Source organism: Apis mellifera, linkage group LG11, assembly GCF_003254395.2.
Source record: "Apis mellifera strain DH4 linkage group LG11, Amel_HAv3.1, whole genome shotgun sequence".
NCBI classification, from domain to species: Eukaryota; Metazoa; Arthropoda; class Insecta; order Hymenoptera; family Apidae; genus Apis; species Apis mellifera.
The window spans coordinates 6,165,236-6,187,940 of record NC_037648.1 but is presented as its reverse complement, the minus strand read 5'-3'; the positions used below and the strand labels follow the sequence as shown (position 1 = coordinate 6,187,940).

The following is a 22,705-nucleotide window of genomic DNA, read 5'->3' as shown; positions in this document are numbered from 1 at the left end:
TCGATAATCGTAAATAAAAAATATTTTCTCTTATTTATATTATATTATCTTATATTATCTTTTATTTTAAAAGATAATACTTTTAAATAATGAATTATGTTAATATTTTATTTTTTTCATTCCAGAAATATCATAAGAAATGTAACTTCATTTTATATTGAGATCTTCAATTTTCTATTTCTTATTTAAGTTAATTTATTTAAATAAAATAATAAATATTCTCATTATTATATATTTATATTGAACTATATCTTTATAATATTAATATAATAAATTAGAAAATATTTCAAATATTATTTCAGAAAACATTTATTTAAATATAAGATATGGAATAAAGTACAAAATTATTTTAACTATATAATATTTAATCTAATAATATTTATATATATTTAAACTATATAATATTTAAACTAAATAATTAAATAATTATTATAATTATTTATTTATTTAAATAATATCTGGTAATTATATTGTTTTAGTATTTTATTTAGATAATATTGAAATATATATTTTAACATGTATGATATGTATATAATATCAAAATTAAATTAAAAAAAATTTCAATTAAATTTGTGCTAACAGCATTAAAATTCAATATTTAAAAGCAGTAATAATTTATCATATCCAAATGTGAAGAAAATAATGATTTTAATAATTTAAATTATTTTATGATTTTGTATTATGATTGTATCTCAATTTTTATTTTTTTTATTATTTATCTTCAGTTATTATCAAATTTATTTAAATTAGTTTGAAAAATATTTAAAGATATATTTTGTTAATTAAAATTTAGATTTATTAAATTTTTAATATATTACATTGTTAATTTATAACACATAACAATTTTTCATCTGTAATAAAATAGAAATAGAAATTTTCGTCTTTTATTTTCATTTATATTAATTTTTTATTAATTATAAGATAAAATTTGAAAGTTGAAGCATTTGTTTAAAAAAACAAATATGTATATTTAATAAAAATTGGTTTAACATAAACATAAATTTAAACATAAATTTTTACTTTATTTTTAAATATTATCTTATTTTTAAAAATTTTATTTAATAACTTTTAAAATTTTTTATATTGTGTAGATAAATTATAAAAACAATTATAATTTTTTTTTAGAAAGTTTACAAGCAATCAAATCAACAATTTTATTTTACTTGATTACTGTTTCTTTTCTAGTAATTATCTAGCAATTTTTCGTAAATTACAAAAAACATTCCTGTAATTCCATAAATATCTCTTAAATTACATTGGATTCTACCAAGATATCTTCAACTGTAGAAGAATTTCGCGTTTTTTTCTATCATGTTTTGACATTATTGTTATAATTAATTTTAATCATATGATTTATTCTAGAATGCAATATCTTTATTTATAATATTTTAATTTATTTTTATTATTTTCAAATATAAGAAAATTAGGTTTAAATTGTTTATACATTAAATTTAAATTGTTTTCATTCTTCAATGAAGAACAATTCTTTTTGTTGTTATCGTTTTGTATTACCGGGAAATAAAATCTTTTTTTCAGTTTGCCATCATCAATCATGGATAATTGGATTGTAAAATTATCTGTTATTGCTCATAACAATATTAAAAAAGAAGAAATAAGAGAAGTATATTATTGAATAATTTGTATAATTAGAAAAAGTATATTTGTTATATTGGAATTATAATTATTTTTATTTTATTTTTGTTTTTATTTTTATTTTTATAAATATAGTGTATTTTACATCCTATTACTTTTTTTAATTATATTCTTTAAATTGTTTAAACTATTTTATTTAAATTAACTATAAATTTATAACAATTATATTAAAAAAAAATAACAACATGAGAATTATATTTCTTTATTTACTATATAATAAAGTATATATCTTACATACGAAAAATCTTATTTAAATCAGTATTATAATATTAATTACACTAAGTTGACAAAGTCAATCTTATAATATAATTCTCAACTACCAGTTCCTTTGATCGCGAAATCTATGCAAAAATTTCTACTTTTGATCCATAATTATTAAATAATTATTTAAGAGAAAATTATCCACTATCTTTGCTTAAGGTACCATGAATTCTTATTCTGTAGATGCAGGTGTATTCATTGTTACCACTATTGGAATGAACTTTTAATTCAATTATTTCATATGCATTCTTCGATGTATGCTATAAATTATAATAATACTATAAATTATAATGATATATTTTATAGAATTGACATTAAGTTAAAAAATTCAAAAAATATTATTTTACTTCAACTTCAAAATATTGTACAGGAGGACCAGTATTATCGTACATGAATTCACCAAATAAGAAAGGGTTTGTATCATCTACGTTCGTTAAACCCTAAAAGTACAAAACATATTATCTAATAATAAAAATAAAAAAATTTTACTAATTATTTTATTTTATTTGAAAATATTCATAATGAATAGGGATTTATTATTATTTAAATATTATTTTATTTATTTTATGACTCATTCATTATATCTATTAATGTAAAATTATTATAAATTTTTGTTATGTAATATATATTTTTGTAATGTATAAATATTATAAATTTTTATTGGATAATATATTAAAAATTCCTAAGTTTTCTATAATTATTAAAACTTTTTTAATTATTAATTTTAGTTATTTTAATTTTATTACAATTAATTACTTGCAATATATTATTTCAATTTTTTAAATAATAAATTGAAAGATTGTGTTTCATTTATATCAAAAAAAGTTTAAAATTATAGACTATAGTTTTAATAAATAAAAAATATAGTAATACTAAATAATAATGAAGAATTTTTTAAAAATAGTAGAAAAAAATATATATATAAAATTTACCCAAATAGAAAATTCTTTTGGGGCAGTACTCGTTTCTCCTGTGGGAGAAATCGATTGTGGAATATGTTCCAGACTTACTCCAGTTATGTGTACAAAACCGAGTAATTGTATGACAACATCTCCTCTACTGCCTTTAAATGCCCAACATTCACCTGGGAGGACACCAGTCTATATAAAGAAAAATAATTGAAATGTTTGGAATAAAGTAATAATCAAAACTCTTCTTATTTTTTATATTTGAATTTAACTAAATAATGTTCTTTTATGGTTAATAAATTTCTTAAGCTGCGAAAAATATGAATAAATTGTTATTAATATATATTTTTCATGTATTATTTTAAAATTATTTTTAAAATATTAAACATTTTTTTTATAAATATTTATGTGTAAGAATTTAAATTAAAAATATATTAAACTATTCTTTATATTTATTTTATATAAATAATAATTTGTAAATGATTTTTATTTAAATCTCATTTATATTATAGAATTTAATTAATTTATTATATTATTATTATAAATTTCTTTAAATAAAATCATGAATAAAATTTAAAAAATATGTATATATAATAAAATAATTGAAATTGAATATTATATATATATATATATATATGTATATATATATGTAAAACTTCTTATAACTTAATTTCAAGTAACATTAATTTCATACATGGATATAATTTTGTATTTTGATGTTTAGAATCTATCTTCTTAAAATATCCTATGAATATATTACATTCTATATGTTAAATAATGTATTAACATTAATTTAATAATAATAACATTAATAATTAATAATAATAATAATTTAATAATATTAATAATATTTAATAACCTGAATTATAGCCTGAGGTATATTTTGTTGCTGACAGATCGGTATTCCAAAAAGTTTCAATACCGGTGCACCAGCTGAATATGTTTCTGTATCCCTCGTCGAAAGAATTGCACCACCTAATATAATTTCAACGATATATTAAATATTACATTAAATAAATATTATATTAAATATTTACAATTACTTTTATAACTATTATTTTATAAGTTTTAAATAACATATGACTTTAAGTAATATTTCAAACCAAATTAAAAAAAATATAATAAAAATATAAGTAATACATAACTCATATTTTAAATTAAATATAAAATTAATTCCAATATATTATATGTATAATTATATTTCATTAATTATTTTTTAAATTGAATAGATTAATTTTTTAAATTATGTTTAATTTGTTTAATAATGTTAAATAAATTTGTTAAATAATGTTTAATGAATAAAAAATTCATTTTGTAATAATAATATTCGATAAATATTGGATAATAAATAAAATGATTCACAAGAAATAAGTTCAAAAATTTTTTATGAATATTTAAAATCACAAGTATATTAATAATAAAATTTAACTTAAAAATTATATAATTAAATATTAATAAAATGTAACTAATAATAAAATAGTCAAAAAAATAATAAAAGTTCTGTAACAATAATATAATTTCGTGTAATGATTAAATAAAATGAATGAATTAAACAATGTTATAATTATTATTGATATATTATAAAAAAAATAATCTGTTTTAAATAATATTAATTTCGATGATTTAATGAAAATTAATTTTTTATTTCCATTTTTTTTGTATTTGCAATAAGATATTTATATTGATTACTGTGTCCTTGATTTATTTTTATTTATTTTGTATATTATTAAATTATAAAATTGAAAATAATTCTTAAAATAAATTTTAAATATTAATTATTTTAATTATACATAAAAAAAATCTGAAATATCTTTATCTTCTTTAATTCTGAAAATACTTTTTCAAATTTATTTGATGTTCGTTTTAATGATTTTCTGTTCATAACAATTTCATATTTGTTTATTTATAATCATGTGATATTGTTTTTGTGATATTTAATTTATTATTTTTTTTGCGAAAAATCTTTTGACAAAATATAATGTATTATATTTATTGTTTATTTATTTTATGATCAATATATGATATATGATGCACATGCATATTCGAGAGCTCAATAATAGACATATAGTGACTATATATACTATATATATACTATTACTTATATATATACTACTATAATATATACTATTACTTTTTATGTAATAAAAAGTAATTGGCTCTTAAATAATTCCTTTTTTTATTGTTACTTGTTTTTATTGTGTTATTTGTTTTATTTTTGGAAAAAATTTCTATTAATAAGAAAAGTATTAAATTATACTTTAAATGTTTTCGAAAATAGAAATGAAATAGACAAAAGTGTTTATTTTTATCATATATCAAATCAAACTCTCAAAGATGTAAAATATATAATAATCAGTAAAAATATTCTAATTTAAAATAGAAAAAACATTTTTTTCCATATAAAACCTGAATTTGCAAGCGCATAATCCGTTCTTCCAGTTTTGTCAGCGTCATACGTTTGCAATTCGTTCTTCACCAATTCTCGAACGGCCTCTGGAGACATAGCCTTTAGCAACGCTTTCGTGTGCAATTCCATCCCTATTTCAAATTATAAAATCCTTTAATTATTACAAAATCATATGTTCGTGTTGTAACTGATACATCATATCTTTTTTACCCTCGGATACTTCGTTTCTTAAATAGAGAATGGCCTCAGACATTTTTGGTATCACATATCCAACCTCTTTCAACTTACTCTTTAAATCGTCTCGTGTCTCCATTACATTCTTTACTTCCATCTAACATTATTAAAATTGCGCATTAATATCATTTAATGATTGAACAAGATAACAGTACAGTAATTACCGAAAGAGTATTTAAATGCGTTCGTAGATTCACCAAATCGGATCTGATTATCTTGAATGTGGCACTAGCTGAATATTTGTCGCACAAATGAGACACGGACATTGCTGAAACATTTAAAGAAAGAAATTTTATCTGGAATTTTCGTTTTTTTTTTTTATTTCGAAATTCTTTTATAAATATAAAATTGTTATTAATGCGTTCTTTTGTAATGCAAAATTTGATTCTTTAAATAATTGTACATGTAAATAGAATCTTAGATGCTAGAAATTTAATTTTTTTAAGAAAAAACGAAAAGAATAAAAGAATTGTATTTTTAACTTTGTTCTTTAGTCATTGATAATTAAAGATATAACAAAAAGTCATAAACATATTTCCTTTGTTTCTTTTATTATAATGAATAAAAGAGAGTAGTTTAAAAAAGAATGTCATGATCTTCAAATTAAATTTCGAAATTAACGATATAGAAGAGAAGATATTGAAGATTATGATTTCAAAATTACTGTTTAAATTGTTCCATATTGTTTGTATAGGAAAATTTAATTGCATTCAAAAATGTTTTCGTCGATTTCTAAATATCAATAATTAATTAAATCAACTAAATCAGTAACTAAAAGGTAAAGCTGAAAAAGAAATTTTTTTATTTTCATTGGAAGAATCATCTATTAAATTTTTGAAAATCATGTTAGCCAAATATTTTGAATCGTGAATAAAGTTATTAATAATAATTTATTACATAGCAAAAATGATAAATATTGAACATAAAATTTTTAATATTATATATCAAAATAAAATTGTGATATAATGATATAAAAAAGATATATGCAGAATACATATATTTATTCTAATAATATAACATATTATATTCAAAACATAAAGGATTAAAAAATTTGGATCATTTAAATTTCGAATTTGAAAATTTCTTATGATAAAATATTTTACATTTTGCTTTATTTTTATTTCTGTTACATTTATATAATAAGATATAAAATACACTATATAATAAAATATATATCATTTATGTAAAACTAATATGTTATTAATAAAATATAGATCAATCTAATAATCACGTGGCATGAGATATATTAACATTATAAACTGGTAACTGGAATTTTAATTTTAATTTAAATCTATATAATAATAACAACAACAATAATAATAATAACAATAATAATAATAATAATATAAAAAAATCATAATAATTTTTTTCAAAAAATATACTTCTTTCAATATACTTTGTAAAAACATGTAAAGTAATAACAAAGAATTGCATAAAGTTATTTATTAATTGAAATTAGCAGAACAATAATTATATGTAAGGTTGCTTTTAATGACAATTTGTTTAACAATTATTCAGTTACAGATTAATTATAAAATTTTTTAATAAGTTAACCATAAAATGACGTACCTAATAACGATGTAATAATGCAAAATACAAATGGTTTGATGAATTTATAATACCAAGGAGATCGAGAGGAATTCAATATAATAGCTGGACAGGTTCCTCCATTTACACAGCAGTACGTGTTTCGAACGCTCATCGGATCGTACTCATAATCTTGGATTTGATTTTTTGATGGACCTGAACAGACATTACAATTCGTATAATTTTGTCAAAATTTCTCACGATTTCTCTAATGGCCAAATTCCGTTTAATAAATTTTATATTATATTTCAGATTGATGATTAACGAGTGGAATCTTAGATATCACTGTTATTTAGAAAACAGAATTTTGCAATAAAATATTTAAAAAGAAAAATTAAAAAATAAAGAAGAATGAATAAAATTTTTTAATGAAATTGATTGCAAATGACGATTTTTAATTATTTTTCTTTCTTATTTGATATATTTATTCTTTCTTAAATTAATATAAAGTAATTACATTTTATATTGGAAATGTATATTTATTTTTTGATTTATAAGTTTTAATTTTGTTGTAATTAATTTGAATTACAGCACTTTTTAAAAATATAAGTATAAAAAAGAAAACAAATAAATGCTATAATTAATAATTCGATTTTTCATAATCATTTTCATAATTCATTAATTTTTTCATAATCATTTTTTATTAATAATTAATTTAAATTAGTTATTAATTCATTATTTATTAATTTAAATTAATTATTAATTTATTATTCATTAATTTATTTTTTAAATTAATAATAATAATAATAATAATAATTAATGATAATAATAATGAAATCATGTTTGATATAGTATAAAATTAAAATTATTTTTAATAGAATCATTATTTTTATAAATTAATATTTTTATCTGTACATGTAAAAATTATAAAATTTTATATTATATTTGGATGGAAATATTTTATATAAAATTTAAAAAATTTAATATTATGCACTTATATATTATATTTATACATTTTATACATATTATATTTTCATGATTCATTTTTTAAAAGATTGTATATTTCCTGAGAAATTTTATTTTTTTCCCTAAGATATTATATTAAAAAATAATAATATAATATATATATTTTTCGTGCCCGCAATAACAGTATTATAATGAATTTGGTGGATGTAATAACTAAATGCGTAGAATCTCTTTGAGAGAACTCTTTGACAGATATTGTGATATATTTCTTAAAGATGAGTGGATTATATAAGTGGTACACGTATGGAGTGCATGTCTATAAAAGAATAGGAAGAGAATGCCACAGTAAATAATTGTGTTTGATCAAAGTATGTAGTATTAGAATGTAAAAAAAAAACTAATATATTGTAATTTGATAAAATTAATATTATTATCTTATTCGGCAATCAGGACACGATGAGACTTTACAAGTAACGATAAATAATCATGTCCAGTGATTAGAATGTGACATGTTTACTCTGAACCTCTAATTATAAATAATGCCCTTAAAGAAAATCCCTTCCTAGTTCAATTGGAAGGATCTCAGTTTCTTGGTAGGACATAATAATAATCAATAATCGGTCAACATTCCCAATGCTCCCAAGTAGAAATTAGATGAACTCAAACTAAAATGATGATTGCCGTTGAATCAGCCGTGTTTGAAATCAGCCCCTCCCCCCCCTCCTCCAGAATTCGGCTCCACTCTAGTCAATCTAAAATGTATAAAATATACAATTATAAATGTTGATTAAACTCTCAAAAACGACAATCTTCTCAGATAACATAATCCTTTGTTTAAGTTTAATAAAGAGGTCTTTGAGCAATAATAACAAAAAAGGATTTCTATAAGAAATTTCTTCAAGTAAACTGTTTATAATTTATGTTATTACTACTATTACTATTACTATGAGTAATAAGTGCTCGCGAACATATATAATACCTATTATTATATATGATATTGAATATAATGAATATATATAAATATATGATATTAAACATAAAAGTTATGAAAATTATTATAAGTATCAAGTTTTTTTCATAAAATTATCACAAAAAAATATATTGTAATTTGATAAAATAAATTCACAACTATTTAAGAAGAGTACTCAAATAATTTTTTATTTAAAAGAATTATACAATAAAATTTAAAATTATATTAAAATAAAAAAAATAAATATATTAATATGTTATATTAACAAACTTATATAATTAATTATAGGAAGAAAATAAAAAAAAAGAATAAGAATATAGAATATATTTTTATTCTTTATTAATTACTAATTTTTTTAATTTTGTAAAAAAGTATTATTGATTTAATATATGATTTATAAAGAATCATATATAATTTATACTTATATTACATTATACAATTTACTAAGTATATAAATGAAATCTTATGAAACCTTCTTTTAAAAAAATATAAGATAAAATAATAATACCAATAAAAAAATTATACATATACATATTTTATATACATTAATAACACAAATAAAATTATAATAAAATATTTTATATAATATCAATAAATTTCGAATTTATTGTTTTGTCAAATATTAATGTTTATGTTACCAATGATATTTTTAACGAATATTAATATCCAATAAAACAATAACAGGAAAATAACATAGAAACTCCATAAAGTTATATACAAATATGTAATAATTAGCTCTAATGTTAAATTACAAAAGCATTTTTAATTTCTATTAATTATTTTTAATTTCTATCCTATTTATGTAATGTATGTATATGTACGTTTGCATATGTGAAGGATAAGAAAAAAGATATAAAATATTCATTTTTTGTTGTAGTTATAAGACATTTTATTAATAAGAACTTGAATTATAAAATTAGCTATTTTTTTTTTTTGATTCTTAGTAAAAGTATAAATTTTATATTATGAATAATATATATATATATATATATATATATATATATATATATATATATATATATAATATAATAATAATATAATTATTATTATATTCATTGAATCTTTTTTTTTTATTAGTGAAGTTAAATATTTGAAATTAATATTATTAATAATATTTTATTTTAATATTTTTTAATATTTTTATTTTTTAAATATTTTTACTTTTTCTTTTCTTACTGAATGATTCAAATTTATTATACTTTATCTCTTAATGATTGAAATGAATATCTTTCAATCGAAAAATTTGAAAATTGATCAAAAAAAAATGACGTTAATCTAATTAAATCTAATAAAGACGATTTCGAAAATGAGTATAAATAATTTTTTTCAATTATTTATATTATTTTTTTCAAATATATTTAAATAATAATTTAATGTATCCAAATGAATAATTGGAATTAATTTTTATTATATAAAAATAAGATAATAATACTGAAATAGAAAAAATTTCTATTATTTAATTTGTTAGAAGAAATTATATATACAATTTCTAATTGTTTATTTTTTAGAACTAATTTAACAAGCATTTTTATTGATATAATTCTTATATTAATATAAGAATATATTATATATTATATATTAATATAATTACTTCTATATGTATAATTATTGCTTCAAGGGAAAGAAAATTCCTTACCCTTTACATATACATATTGTACTGCATTGTAATATACATGTATATAAATAACATGGATATGTACATTATGTATAACTAGAATATAACTTTTTATACAATTATATTTTAATTATATTTTTCTACAATTAAATGCAAGTGGTACTATTATGAATTTTAAGTTTACATAGACGGAATGAACGGAACACTTTTGATACGATTTTATTGTAATCTGAAAAAGCTATTTTGTATTTCGATTTAATTTTTTGAGCGATAAAAATAAATTCAAAAAGTGAAAATTTATATTTCTTTCTTTTTCTTTCTTTTAATTTGTATTTATTATATTATATTATAATTATTATATTATAATTATATATTATATTAATTATTTATTATATTATAAATGTAAATATATCAATTTAGAACAATATTAGAATATAATAATCAATTCAATATAATAATCGATTCATGTTATTAAATAAATTATTAATTGATTTTTTATTAGTTGCAAATAGAAGATTATAAAAATATTAAAAAAATATAATTTATTAATATATCTAATAATTAAGTATATGTTAGTTTTTTAGAATATCTATCAATATATTATCATGAAGAAAAGAAATGAAATATATAATTTTATTTCTTTAAATTAAAAAATTAAGAAAAAATTTAATTAATATAATATATACTTTAATTTAATTTGTGATATTATTTACAATTTAATTATAACAGTATTAACAATATTATTTATAAATAATATAATTATAAAATAAACATAATTCAGAATTTCATTTGATTTTAATTAAAAATCGCGAATATGAATGAATTGTATTGCAATAGAATATTACTAATATTCTTAATAAAGAAAAATAAGATATAATAAATGAAAAGAAAGATATAATATTGTATTTTATTGAAAATATTTTATTGAAAAAATTTACTATTCAAAATTGTAAATATTCAAACTCACCGCTCAAAAAGTTAAATTGTATAAATAGAATGTTTGCATGATATTAATGCATCGATATATGATGTTTATTATCGTATTTTAGATTGCACAGGTAAATTCTGTAGTAAATGAAGACGCAATTGCTCGATTTTCATTTTTCGTCAGTTAACATTTTTCAGATTAGTATGTATTCGAACATTAAGCCGACTCTCAAAATCATAATCTTTATATTGATTTTGAGCTCTTAAAAGAAATATTTTTCCTTCTTCAGTATTCTGAAACATTAAACATGTATAAATAATTAGTATCAAATATACAAAAAAAATTAATTTTTTATAAATTTTTTTAATTCAATAGCTCCTGATTCTTGAATTAAAATACAAAATATTTCAGTTAGTAAAAAAATATGTAAAATATTTAATTGTTTATAAATCTTTTTCTATTACAATTATTTTTCCATAATACAAGTTTATTTATTACCATTTACTAATAATATTTATCTTAATTTTGATCAGTTATAATGTATATAATAATTTTACTTTAATTTTTTTTCTAATATTATGTTATTTATTGCATTTATTTTCAATATTATTTTTTGAAAGAAAAAATTATAATTTTAGAAACAATTATAAAATTTTGTTTAATTTGTTTAAGTATATATTTCAATATTTATTTTACTTACATTAATACTGCAAAGTGCAGTACCAAGTTCGTAAAGTGCAAATGCGCTAACATGTTGATCATATGCATCATTAAGCGGATTACGACGATTCAGACAATTTCTATAACTTTCAATCGATGCTTGAATATCACCAAGATAAGAATAAGCTGCTCCTTCGATTAAATTAGCTAATCCAGCCATTGGTTCATCCGAATAATTACTTTTACATTCTGATATAAAAAAATATATTTAATAAAATATTATTAAATATAATTTAATTATAATTTAATTATATTTAATTCGACAAAGTATAATTATGTGTTATGAAAAGTAAATAAGATGGCATGTTTAATTTACAATTTAATTTACTAATTTATTATTTCATATTTTATAATTCTATAATTTTTTATAAATTATAATATTTTATGATTCTAAATTTAATTTCCAAATTAATTTAATAATATTTTAAATATATTTCTGATTTATTTAAAAAATATTTATAGAAGAAATTATATATAATATATACTATTATCTTTAATGATATGAAAAATGCTGTGAAGTACAATTTAAATAGTTTCAAAAAAAAAAGAAATTTATTTTGTTTATATTTTCTTTTCAAATATTTCCAAAAATTTTCTTAAATTTTCTTTAATAAAATTTCTTTTATTTTCTTAAATTTCTTTGGATCCTTTTCTTAAAGGATTTTTGAACAATTTCATTTTAAATTTTTTAATGTTACTCTTTCTTTGAAATTATTGAAAATTTACAGTTGATATTTCATTAAAAGAGAGAAAATAATCAAATAGTCTTCTTATTCTATATTCTATATATTCTATATATTCTATATAATATATATATAGAATATAGAATATTCTATATATTTATAATTCTTAAAAAAATATTCAATTATTTTCTAAAATAGAATAATATTTTTTTATAAAATTATTTATAAAATTGGATGAAAGAATTTGAATTTTTTATGAAAAGCATGATTTATTATATAATATAATTAAAAATTATGTACTAATTAAAAAATTTTTTGGAAAATATGCAATCGATCAAAATTTGCAAAGAAAACAGTAAAAGACTTTATTTTAGATTTATATTATATATCTTGAAAATTTCATCGAAATTAATTAATGTAATGACAATTATTAAATATCGATAATAATAAAATCTAAATTTAAAAATATAAAAAAAATAAATTTTAAAAAATATTCAAATATTTTTTGCCATATAATAGAAATAATATGATAAAAATTAAATATAATATAAAAAATATTCATAAAATATAACAGAAATTTAATTATAATTATAATTTTTCATTTTGTATTTGGAGATTAAAATTAAGTTTTTTTGATTTGATTGAAAAGTTTAATTAAAATTAAATATTTTTTTAGGAGATTAATATTTATTACCTAAAAGTATTCCTTGTAACAAATCAACAGAACAGGACGGCATAGCATTCCATAAATATAATAATTCATAAATAAGCAGTCTGTAGTACAAAATTGTATAAGGCTGTCCGGTCTCTTGATCTAGGAGTTTAGGTATTCGACGTAAAACGAATAAACCTAATTGTGTTTCTTTACTCATTCGATTGTCACAGTGAAGAATCTTTCGATAAGATGAAGCCACAATATCAAATTTACCAATCGCTCCACAACAAACTAAGAAAAAATATAAAGAATACAAAGAAGTAATCGAAATAAAAATTATATTATTAATTATTAAAAATTATATTATATTATTAAGGAGGAAAAAAAATAAATATCTTACCGATTGCTAAATAAGCATAAAAGCTCACGGACCATCGAGACTGCTGTCGCAATTGTGTCAAAGATTTGTAAGCTTTTTCATAACTTAAACGAATCAGATGACACCAAGCAACCTCGTGTAGACACAATAATTTAATCTCTCTTTGATTCGAAGCTTCAACAGCTTTTGCGTATGCTTGAAGAGCACCATTTACATTTGACTGTAATATAAATTAACTTGATATAAATTTAACTATAAACATAATTTTATAATTTTATTCTACAATTTTATAAATAGTTTAATATATAGAATAATGTCAATTAGGAGATGTGAAGTATTAATGAAAAGCTTAATTAAAGAAATTTGTCAATAGATGTCCGAAATTTAAAAATTATAACATTTTTCAGGCGGTATGCGATTAATTTGCATAAAAAGAAATATATTTTTAAAATTAGACTAAGTAATTTAATGATACATATACTTATCTTATATTTATTTATTATTAATTACTTTTTTATTTATTATTAATATTACTTATATATTATATATTACATAAATAAATTGAAAAAGAAATGATAATTATTTGAAATCATGATTATATTATATTTTTTGATTTGTTATTGGAAACTTTATTGGATTCTTTATTGGAAACAAATTCAATTTTTTTTAGATATTATATTTACAATTAAATCTATTTCTAGATATAATTTTCATTGCTATGTTATATTGTAACATGATAAATCTATTAATAATGACATCAAATAATATTAAATTCTAAATACTATATTATAGTATCACAAATAAAATTTTTGATCTAAATTTAGAGAGTTTTTTTGAATTTGAAAATCATGATAATTTTTCAAGTTAGTGAAAGATTTTTAAAATGCCTTCGAATATATTAATATAAAACTATTGGAGGAATTTATATAATTTTTAGTTTTAGTAATTCAAAAAAAATTGTAAATTTTCTAAATTTAAATAAAAAAATTTTGTTTGAATGATATTATAGTAGCTCAAATTTTAAATTATGTATATAAAAAATACATTTAAATAATCACAAATACATTTTTACCTCAAGCCTCTCTATTCGACCAGCGAAAAAAAGAAAAAGAGCAGAATTATTAAACTCTGGATGACATTCTGTAATTAATTGTTTGGCGTCGTTTACACCGGCACGGAGATTACTTCCATCAAGAGCAAAAAATGGTCGTGCAATTGTGTGATACCAAAGTAGAGATAAACTGGAACAAATCAAAATAAAATAATAATATTGCAATATTATTATTTATTAAACGATTAATTAATTTTCATAATAATAAAATTAGTAGAAGATATGGTATTTTTATTATAATTTCGAAAATGAATTTTTATAAATTTTTCTGTTTAATTATCTATTATATATTTGGATTTAAAGTAATTTAGAAATTATTTATTTTTCTTTTGAATTAAATAAAACATTCTAAAACAACATTAAACAAATCGAGATCTTAAATTTAATAATGTCAAAACTGTATATGAATTGGATGTTTTCTCTGTGCAAAAAATAAAAAGAGAAAGTCATGAGATTTGTTTATAATGTAATTAGTATATGAAAAATATAATCTTTTTAAATTTATGTTTAGAATAATATATGATGTAATATATTTGTAATATATGTACTTATATGAATGTTTAGTAATAATTATAATAAAAAAAATTAAAATATAATATAAAATATGTCTATACAATTAGATATTACATATTATATATAATATTAATATACATATAAATATTAATATATTCGTATGTTCCTAGAAAATTAATGCTAAGGATCAAAACAAACATAAAAATGGACAAAAATATTGTTTGAAATTTTTTTCATTTAAAAATTAATTTTAAGAGAATATTGAATTCGAAAATTCGTTAATTATATGAATTATATTATATTATTATATTATATTATATTATATTATATTATATATTATATTATATTATTATTATTATTATTATTATTATTATTATTATTATTATTATTATCATCATTATCATTATCATTATTATTATCATTATTATTATCATTACTGTTATCATTATTGTTATCATTATTGTTATCATTATTGTTATCATTACTGTTATCATTGTTGTTATCATTGTTTTTGTCATTGTTGTTGTCATTGTTGTTGTCATTGTTGTTGTCATTGTTGTTGTCATTGTTGTTGTCATTGTTGTTATCATTGTTGTTATTATCGTTATTATCGTTATTATCGTTATTATCGTTATTATCGTTATTATCGTTATTATCGTTATTATCGTTATTATCGTTATTATTGTTATTATTGTTATTACTATTGTTATTATTATTGTTATTATTATTGTTATTATTGTTATTATTGTTGTTATTATTATTATTATTATTATTATTTAATATCTAATATTTTCTTTTGTGAAGAATAATAGTCAGAGAAACTTACGAGGCAAGAGGAGCTCGCATATCCTCACTAAGTCGAGCATACATCAATGCAGTGAGTCCCGCTTCTCTATCACCTTCGAAACCCAAAAAGTGGATCACTTTTAAAAGAGAAGGTGGTAATAAACTGACACATAGCTGATAAATTCCATAACCGAAACTAACTGCAGACATCAATCGGGAGACCTCATTAGGTTCAACGAAGCTGCAAAATATGTCACATCGATTTCCAGTTCTGTCGATTTTCAATAAGTAAATATATTTGTTATTAATACAAATAACAATATAATATTTTAAAAAGAAATAATTATTTTAAATAATTAATACTTATGCAATAAAATGTACATATATTAGCTTTTAGTGTATTAAAAATCGTACATCAATCCTTTCAGTAGTGAAACTTTTTTTATTTATATTATGTCAATAAATTTTAAGAATATTTATATATTCGACTGATAATCATATCATTGCTTTATTAACTTTAAATCGTATTATATATATTAAATATTATATTATATACAATATTTGATATATAATCGATAAAATTTATTAATATGATAAAATAAATATATAATAAAATAATATAAGGAAAAAATAAAATATAAATTATTTTTAAAGTTGTTTTAAAAAAAATTACTTATTCTAAATTTATTGATAGTATAAATTAAAATTTAACAAAAATTTTTATTTAATGACATTCTTTAACTTTATTTACTTACAATTAAAATGCAATATATTATATTTGATTAATATTCCCAAAAAAATAAATTGATTCGAAAGTTGTTGTTGTTTCATTTTTAAAAAAGAAAAGAAATTATAATTAAAATTGTTCAAAAATATTTAACTAAAATTATTTAAATAGATTTTTTTATATAATATATACATAATATTTATTATCATAATTTATTTTTTCTTATGATCTCTTTTGTTATTCTTTTTTGTGATTTATTTAGCAATTTATTTTTTATTCCATCATAGAATTTCTATTAAAATATAGTACTATATAAAATATGATAACATTATTGAATTTCTATAATCTAATTTTTTTTCTTAAAAAATATAAAAATATATAAATAAATAAATAATCAATCTTGCAAAAAAAACTTATACATTTTTTCATATATTTCAATATATGTTATTTCATACAAAATATTACATTTGATTGTTTGTTATAAATACCAAATAAATTTTCAAAAACAATTTTGAATTATTTACTATAGTATGTTTTTATAATTTTCGATATTTAAAATATATGTGTGTAATCATAGAAATTTTCAAATAAAATTATATAATAAATGTGCAAATAAAAAACAACGATAGAATTTTCTAATCACTATTATTTTTTTCGTAAAATTGATAAAAAAAATATTAAAATTTTGAAAAAAATAATAAAATATTTAAAATATTCTTTATATATATATAAAATAATAATAATTTGTAGAATCTTTAGAAATTCTATAAATCAAAATAAACAAATTATAATCAATTAAAGTTTTTTATAATCAATTAAAATATAGTTAAAAAAAATAAAACATATAGAAAATGAAATGATTTATCTGTCTAGTAATGTGTGAAATCATTCTATCTCAGTTACATTATCATCATATTCTATTTTCATCTCAATTCATCTAATATAAATTTAAATTGCTTATAAATAAATCTCAATATTTTTATATATTAACTTTTGCATTTATTTTGATTTCTAGAATTAATTTTCCAAAGATTTCCCATGAATATATTAACATTTTATATACTTTATTTATATTATACAAATACGATTATAATGAATGATTATACCGCTGAAAGGATTAAATAATGATTTAAATATAAAAAAATATTATTCATAAAATTCATTTGTTTTAAAAGAGTGATCCTAATGTAATGTGGTATTTATTTGTCAATGAAAATAAAAAAAAAAATTCATTTTTTTATACATCGTGTAGAGATAAAAAGACAAAAACGAGAGTTTAAGGATCGCGAAATGTTTGTAAGAAGAAACAACAATTACGGTGTCTGTTGTTCGGACGTGATGCCAGTGAGCGAGAAGAACATTGATAGTGAGCTTCGCAGACCTGAAGGGGATGAGATCGGTGTCAAGTTGTTTGTTGAACCATTGGAAGATGGTATAGACCATTCTGAAGAACCTGGACTATGTGGACTTTGCAATGAGTAAGAAGAACCATTACAGGAAGGAGTACTGCATCTTGTATCAAATCCTATTAAAAACAAAAATTATGAAAATTACTTTTTTATATTAAATGCTAATTTTATTTGTTCTGACATCATATTTTCATATTATCATTAAATTAATTTATATATAATATACATAAAAATATATATACATAAGAATATTTGGCAATTATTATAATATATTTATTATTATACAATAAAATATCAATTATTTAAAGTTTGATTATTCAAGTATTTATCTGAAAATGAGATGAATATGTATATTATTAAATTAATATATCTAATAATGTTTATATTTTTTAGTACAAAATCTAATGTCTAAAAATGATTAATTTATTTTCTATGAGATATGTTATTGACTTTTTAATTTAATAAAAATTTTTCTATATTTAAAAATTATTTATGACAATATATATTGACAAATTTAGATCTTCTTAACATACTCCAAAATTATTCGAATTGCTTATCCGAATGGATTTATTCTATTCAAATACTATAATATAAAACAGTAATTTTGTTAATTTCAATGATTTTATAATATATTATCAAAATTAATATTTTGAATAAATTTGTATATATTATTATTCTTTTTATGTTATATTATAGAGATTATTAAAAAGAAATTAAGGATTTTAAAGATTTATAGATATATTCATTAACAAAAAATGTTCAATATAAGTTCTATAATTAATTCTTTCAACGTAAAAATTTGTATTATTAAATATGGATGTGATTTTTTTTGCAATATTTGTATTGAATGTAAACAGAGAAATTAATTCAAGGTTTACAACACAATTATTATTATATTATTAACATTAACTAATATTTATTATTAAACATTATTTTATGAACGTGAACAAAATCAAAATTATTGGTAAGGCAATAATTATAAAAATAAATATTTGCACATTTACATATTTTTATATTTGAATAATAAACAAACATGACCAAGAATAACATTTTTTTAACCATAAATGATAATTAATTGATAATTGATTTAAATGATACTATTAAATAAACATTGAAAATTTGTACTTCATTTATATGAAATGATTTTTGTTAATATGAATTAATATTAGTAATATTATAAGATTTATTTATTGAATATTTTTTCGTTTCTTTTAATAAATTCTTTATTAAGATTTAAGTATATAATAGTATTTCTATATTCCTATATCCTATATTCTTATATTTCTATAATACTAAGAAATGAGACTTTTATTATTATTAAGCTTGAACTTTTTTTTTAAAAAACTCTTTTTTTTTAAAACACTCTGTATATGTAATATAATATATAAAGATACTTTTAATATCATTTTAATACAATTAGATAAAAAAAATAATGAGGATCGTTTTTTATTTTAGATTAAATTTAAATCTTATCTTAAATTTATAATCTTATAAATAAATAATAAATATAATATATTTATAATAATAAAATAATTATAAATATTTATAATTATTTAAAAATATATTTGTTATTATTATAATATTTTATTATTATTATACACATGCAAAAATAAATTTAATATTAAATTAATTTTAATATATTTTACTATAAATTATAGATAATATATATTACTATATATTATATATAATATATATTATATATAATATATATTATAACATATATAACATTATAATAACATTATCATATTTAATTTTGTAACTTTAAATTAAGAAAGTCAAACAACTTTTAAAAAAATTTTTTTTATTTTAATGAAAAACTGACATAAAACTATATAATAGATCCTAATATATTTGAAAAATATTTAATAATTTGAAAAATAGTATATCAATATTATGAAATATATAATAGTAATTATTTTAAGTTTAAAAATTTTATCAATATTAATAAAAAAGATATACTTATTATAATTATTATATAAATTATATATTATATTAATTTTTAATGATTCTTTTATTCATTGATATGTAATTATATAATAAAATTATATAATTTTATGTTTTATCAAAAATTAAGAGAAATATTTCGATATAAAAATTTATTAGAAAAAAAAGTCTTATTTCTAAGAAACAATTTTCATTAGAATATTATAATATAGACAATAAAAAATATCTAAAAAAAAATTTTATAAAAATGAATATAATTCGAATAAAAGTACATATTTGGTAATATTATTCTCATTTTTATTTATTTATAATTAAAGAAATTAATTATTAATTTAATGTATTAATATAAATACAGAGAAAATTGACAGTATTCATTAATAGTTTAATACATACCCCATGGATTAGAACCAAAGGTGCGGTAATATAGTTGTAAGATTTGCGAATGTGCATGTTGATAAACTCGCCAAGCTTTACGTAACATCCAACCACCACGTACATAACCAGTAAGTTCTTGTTGTAATAATGTTAATATCGCCGAACAGACTTGCGAGTCTGCCAGAACAATTTGCCTTTCCAATTTATTTATATAGTCTTTCTAAAATATTTATTTTCCTATCAAAATTTTCTCGATAGCTCCGTTTACGATTCCTTTTACTTTGATTTAATACGTTCACTGCTGCTTTGCTAGTTTTGTCGTTTATATTATTTTTATTATTTATGTTTTGAAACAATTAATGTTTCATATATAAAATTCATTTGCAAAACTATATATTTATATATATTTGCATGATAACCTATAAAAATGTTTACATTGTTCTATATCTGAATCAATTTTATGAATATATCATAAAAATATGCATCATCTTAGATTCGTGCTCAGTGAACATATTGATATATATAAAATTTATTTATAATTTTATATATTTTTTCAATTATTAATAATTAAATTTAATAATTAAATTAAAATTATGTACAAAAAATTTATCAGTTATTATAGTAGAATAATATTTGCACCGCAGATGTTTATGCAAACTCACATTTTTAAAAATATTATTAAAAATTTTTTAAATATTAGAAATAGAAAAGTAGAGATTTGCTTTACCTGCTAAATACTAACAATTTTTTTATTTTTGATATTTATATTTATACATTTAGAATTTTCATTAACGCATATACATCTGCTGTATTTAAATAATTTCAAATTTAAAAAATAATAATTACGTCAGTTTCTTCCGCTTTAAAGACTTTGCTCTTCATAGATTTTAACCATCCTATATCATTTGCACATTCCCTTTCCATATCCTTCAGCAATGATATGGCTTGTTGAAGCTTATCGTTTTCAAAAGTCATCAAAGCATTCTAAAAATTTATTCAATCATTATTTTTATATATTTCCACATTGTAAGTTGTTATTAAGTTATTTCTTCAAATAGATTTGTGATTAATAAAATATACATGATATCATGCGATATAATATTCAAAGTATTTTTATGTCAATAATATTATATATTTTCAAAATAACTTAATAATATATTCTTAAAATAAATTAATATATATATGTGTGTGTGTGTGTGTGTGTGTGTGTGTGTGTGTGTGTGTACTTCATTTTTAAATGCAAATAATAAATAATTATCATAAACAATTTTTTTATTAATTTTTAATAAAATGGAATAATTTCATTCACATACCATGAACAAAACAAAGCAGCGACCTGCTTTTATATGAAAACTATGTGGATGTTTGATAAATAAGCTTTCTGCTTCCTCCGTTTTATTATTTAAAAGCAAAGAAATTCCCATTCTAGCAATATTCCACTCCTTCGTTTCTTGAGATTTTTTAGCCATGATTCTTTAAACTGATCGTAATTTTTCTGATTTTTCTACTTTAAGAATTTGTTTCAATATTTAATTATGATATTTATAACTCGAAAATCACATGGATATATCATATAAGTAATATTTCAACGATCATTAAATGGTAACACATATTATTTTTTTCAATCATATAACTTAATAACAGTCTTGATGTCAGAATAATTCAATGATAAAAGCAATGCTAATGCATACAATTTGCGTTACGGCATTATGATGCGCGGTACAAATATTGTATTATAATAAGCAAGAATGCAAAATACTCTTTCATGAAACATGCCTATCAACTCCATTGAAATATGATACAAGAAAAATGATAAAATTGGAAATCTTCATATTCACATAAAATATCTCGTTGAAGAATTGAAACTGTTTGATATTGCACAATATATTAATATTTTTTATTTTTATCAGAATTTGATCATTTTTGATGGATAT

The 22,705-nt window shown here is 18.1% G+C and overlaps 1 protein-coding gene across 5 annotated transcripts in view; it reads right to left on the bottom strand.

Moving 5' to 3' along the window:
- LOC107965233 (tetratricopeptide repeat protein 39C-like) overlaps positions 1-22,705 on the bottom strand; it is a 26,999-nt gene extending 4,294 nt beyond the window's left edge. The window contains exons 1-16 of one of the 5 annotated variants that reach the window (XM_026443985.1): positions 22,085-22,705; positions 21,618-21,755; positions 20,790-20,991; positions 18,361-18,568; positions 16,357-16,557; positions 14,979-15,147; positions 13,928-14,126; positions 13,567-13,818; positions 7,033-7,206; positions 5,628-5,731; positions 5,518-5,560; positions 5,229-5,360; positions 3,682-3,797; positions 2,847-3,014; positions 2,262-2,354; positions 1,937-2,174 (exon numbers count right to left, since the gene is read on the bottom strand). In XM_026443985.1, the coding sequence (XP_026299770.1) occupies positions 2,052-2,174; positions 2,262-2,354; positions 2,847-3,014; positions 3,682-3,797; positions 5,229-5,360; positions 5,518-5,560; positions 5,628-5,731; positions 7,033-7,206; positions 13,567-13,818; positions 13,928-14,126; positions 14,979-15,147; positions 16,357-16,557; positions 18,361-18,568; positions 20,790-20,991; positions 21,618-21,755; positions 22,085-22,240 (2,478 nt within the window). In that variant the 5' untranslated portion in view covers positions 22,241-22,705 and the 3' untranslated portion in view covers positions 1,937-2,051. Of the gene's footprint in view, positions 1-1,925; positions 2,175-2,261; positions 2,355-2,846; positions 3,015-3,681; positions 3,798-5,228; positions 5,361-5,439; positions 5,561-5,627; positions 5,732-7,032; positions 7,207-13,566; positions 13,819-13,927; positions 14,127-14,978; positions 15,148-16,356; positions 16,558-18,360; positions 18,569-20,789; positions 21,191-21,617; positions 21,756-22,084 lie in introns of those variants that run through there. The other 4 variants (XM_026443984.1, XM_026443989.1, XM_026443987.1 and 1 more) reach the window with 4 other exon arrangements.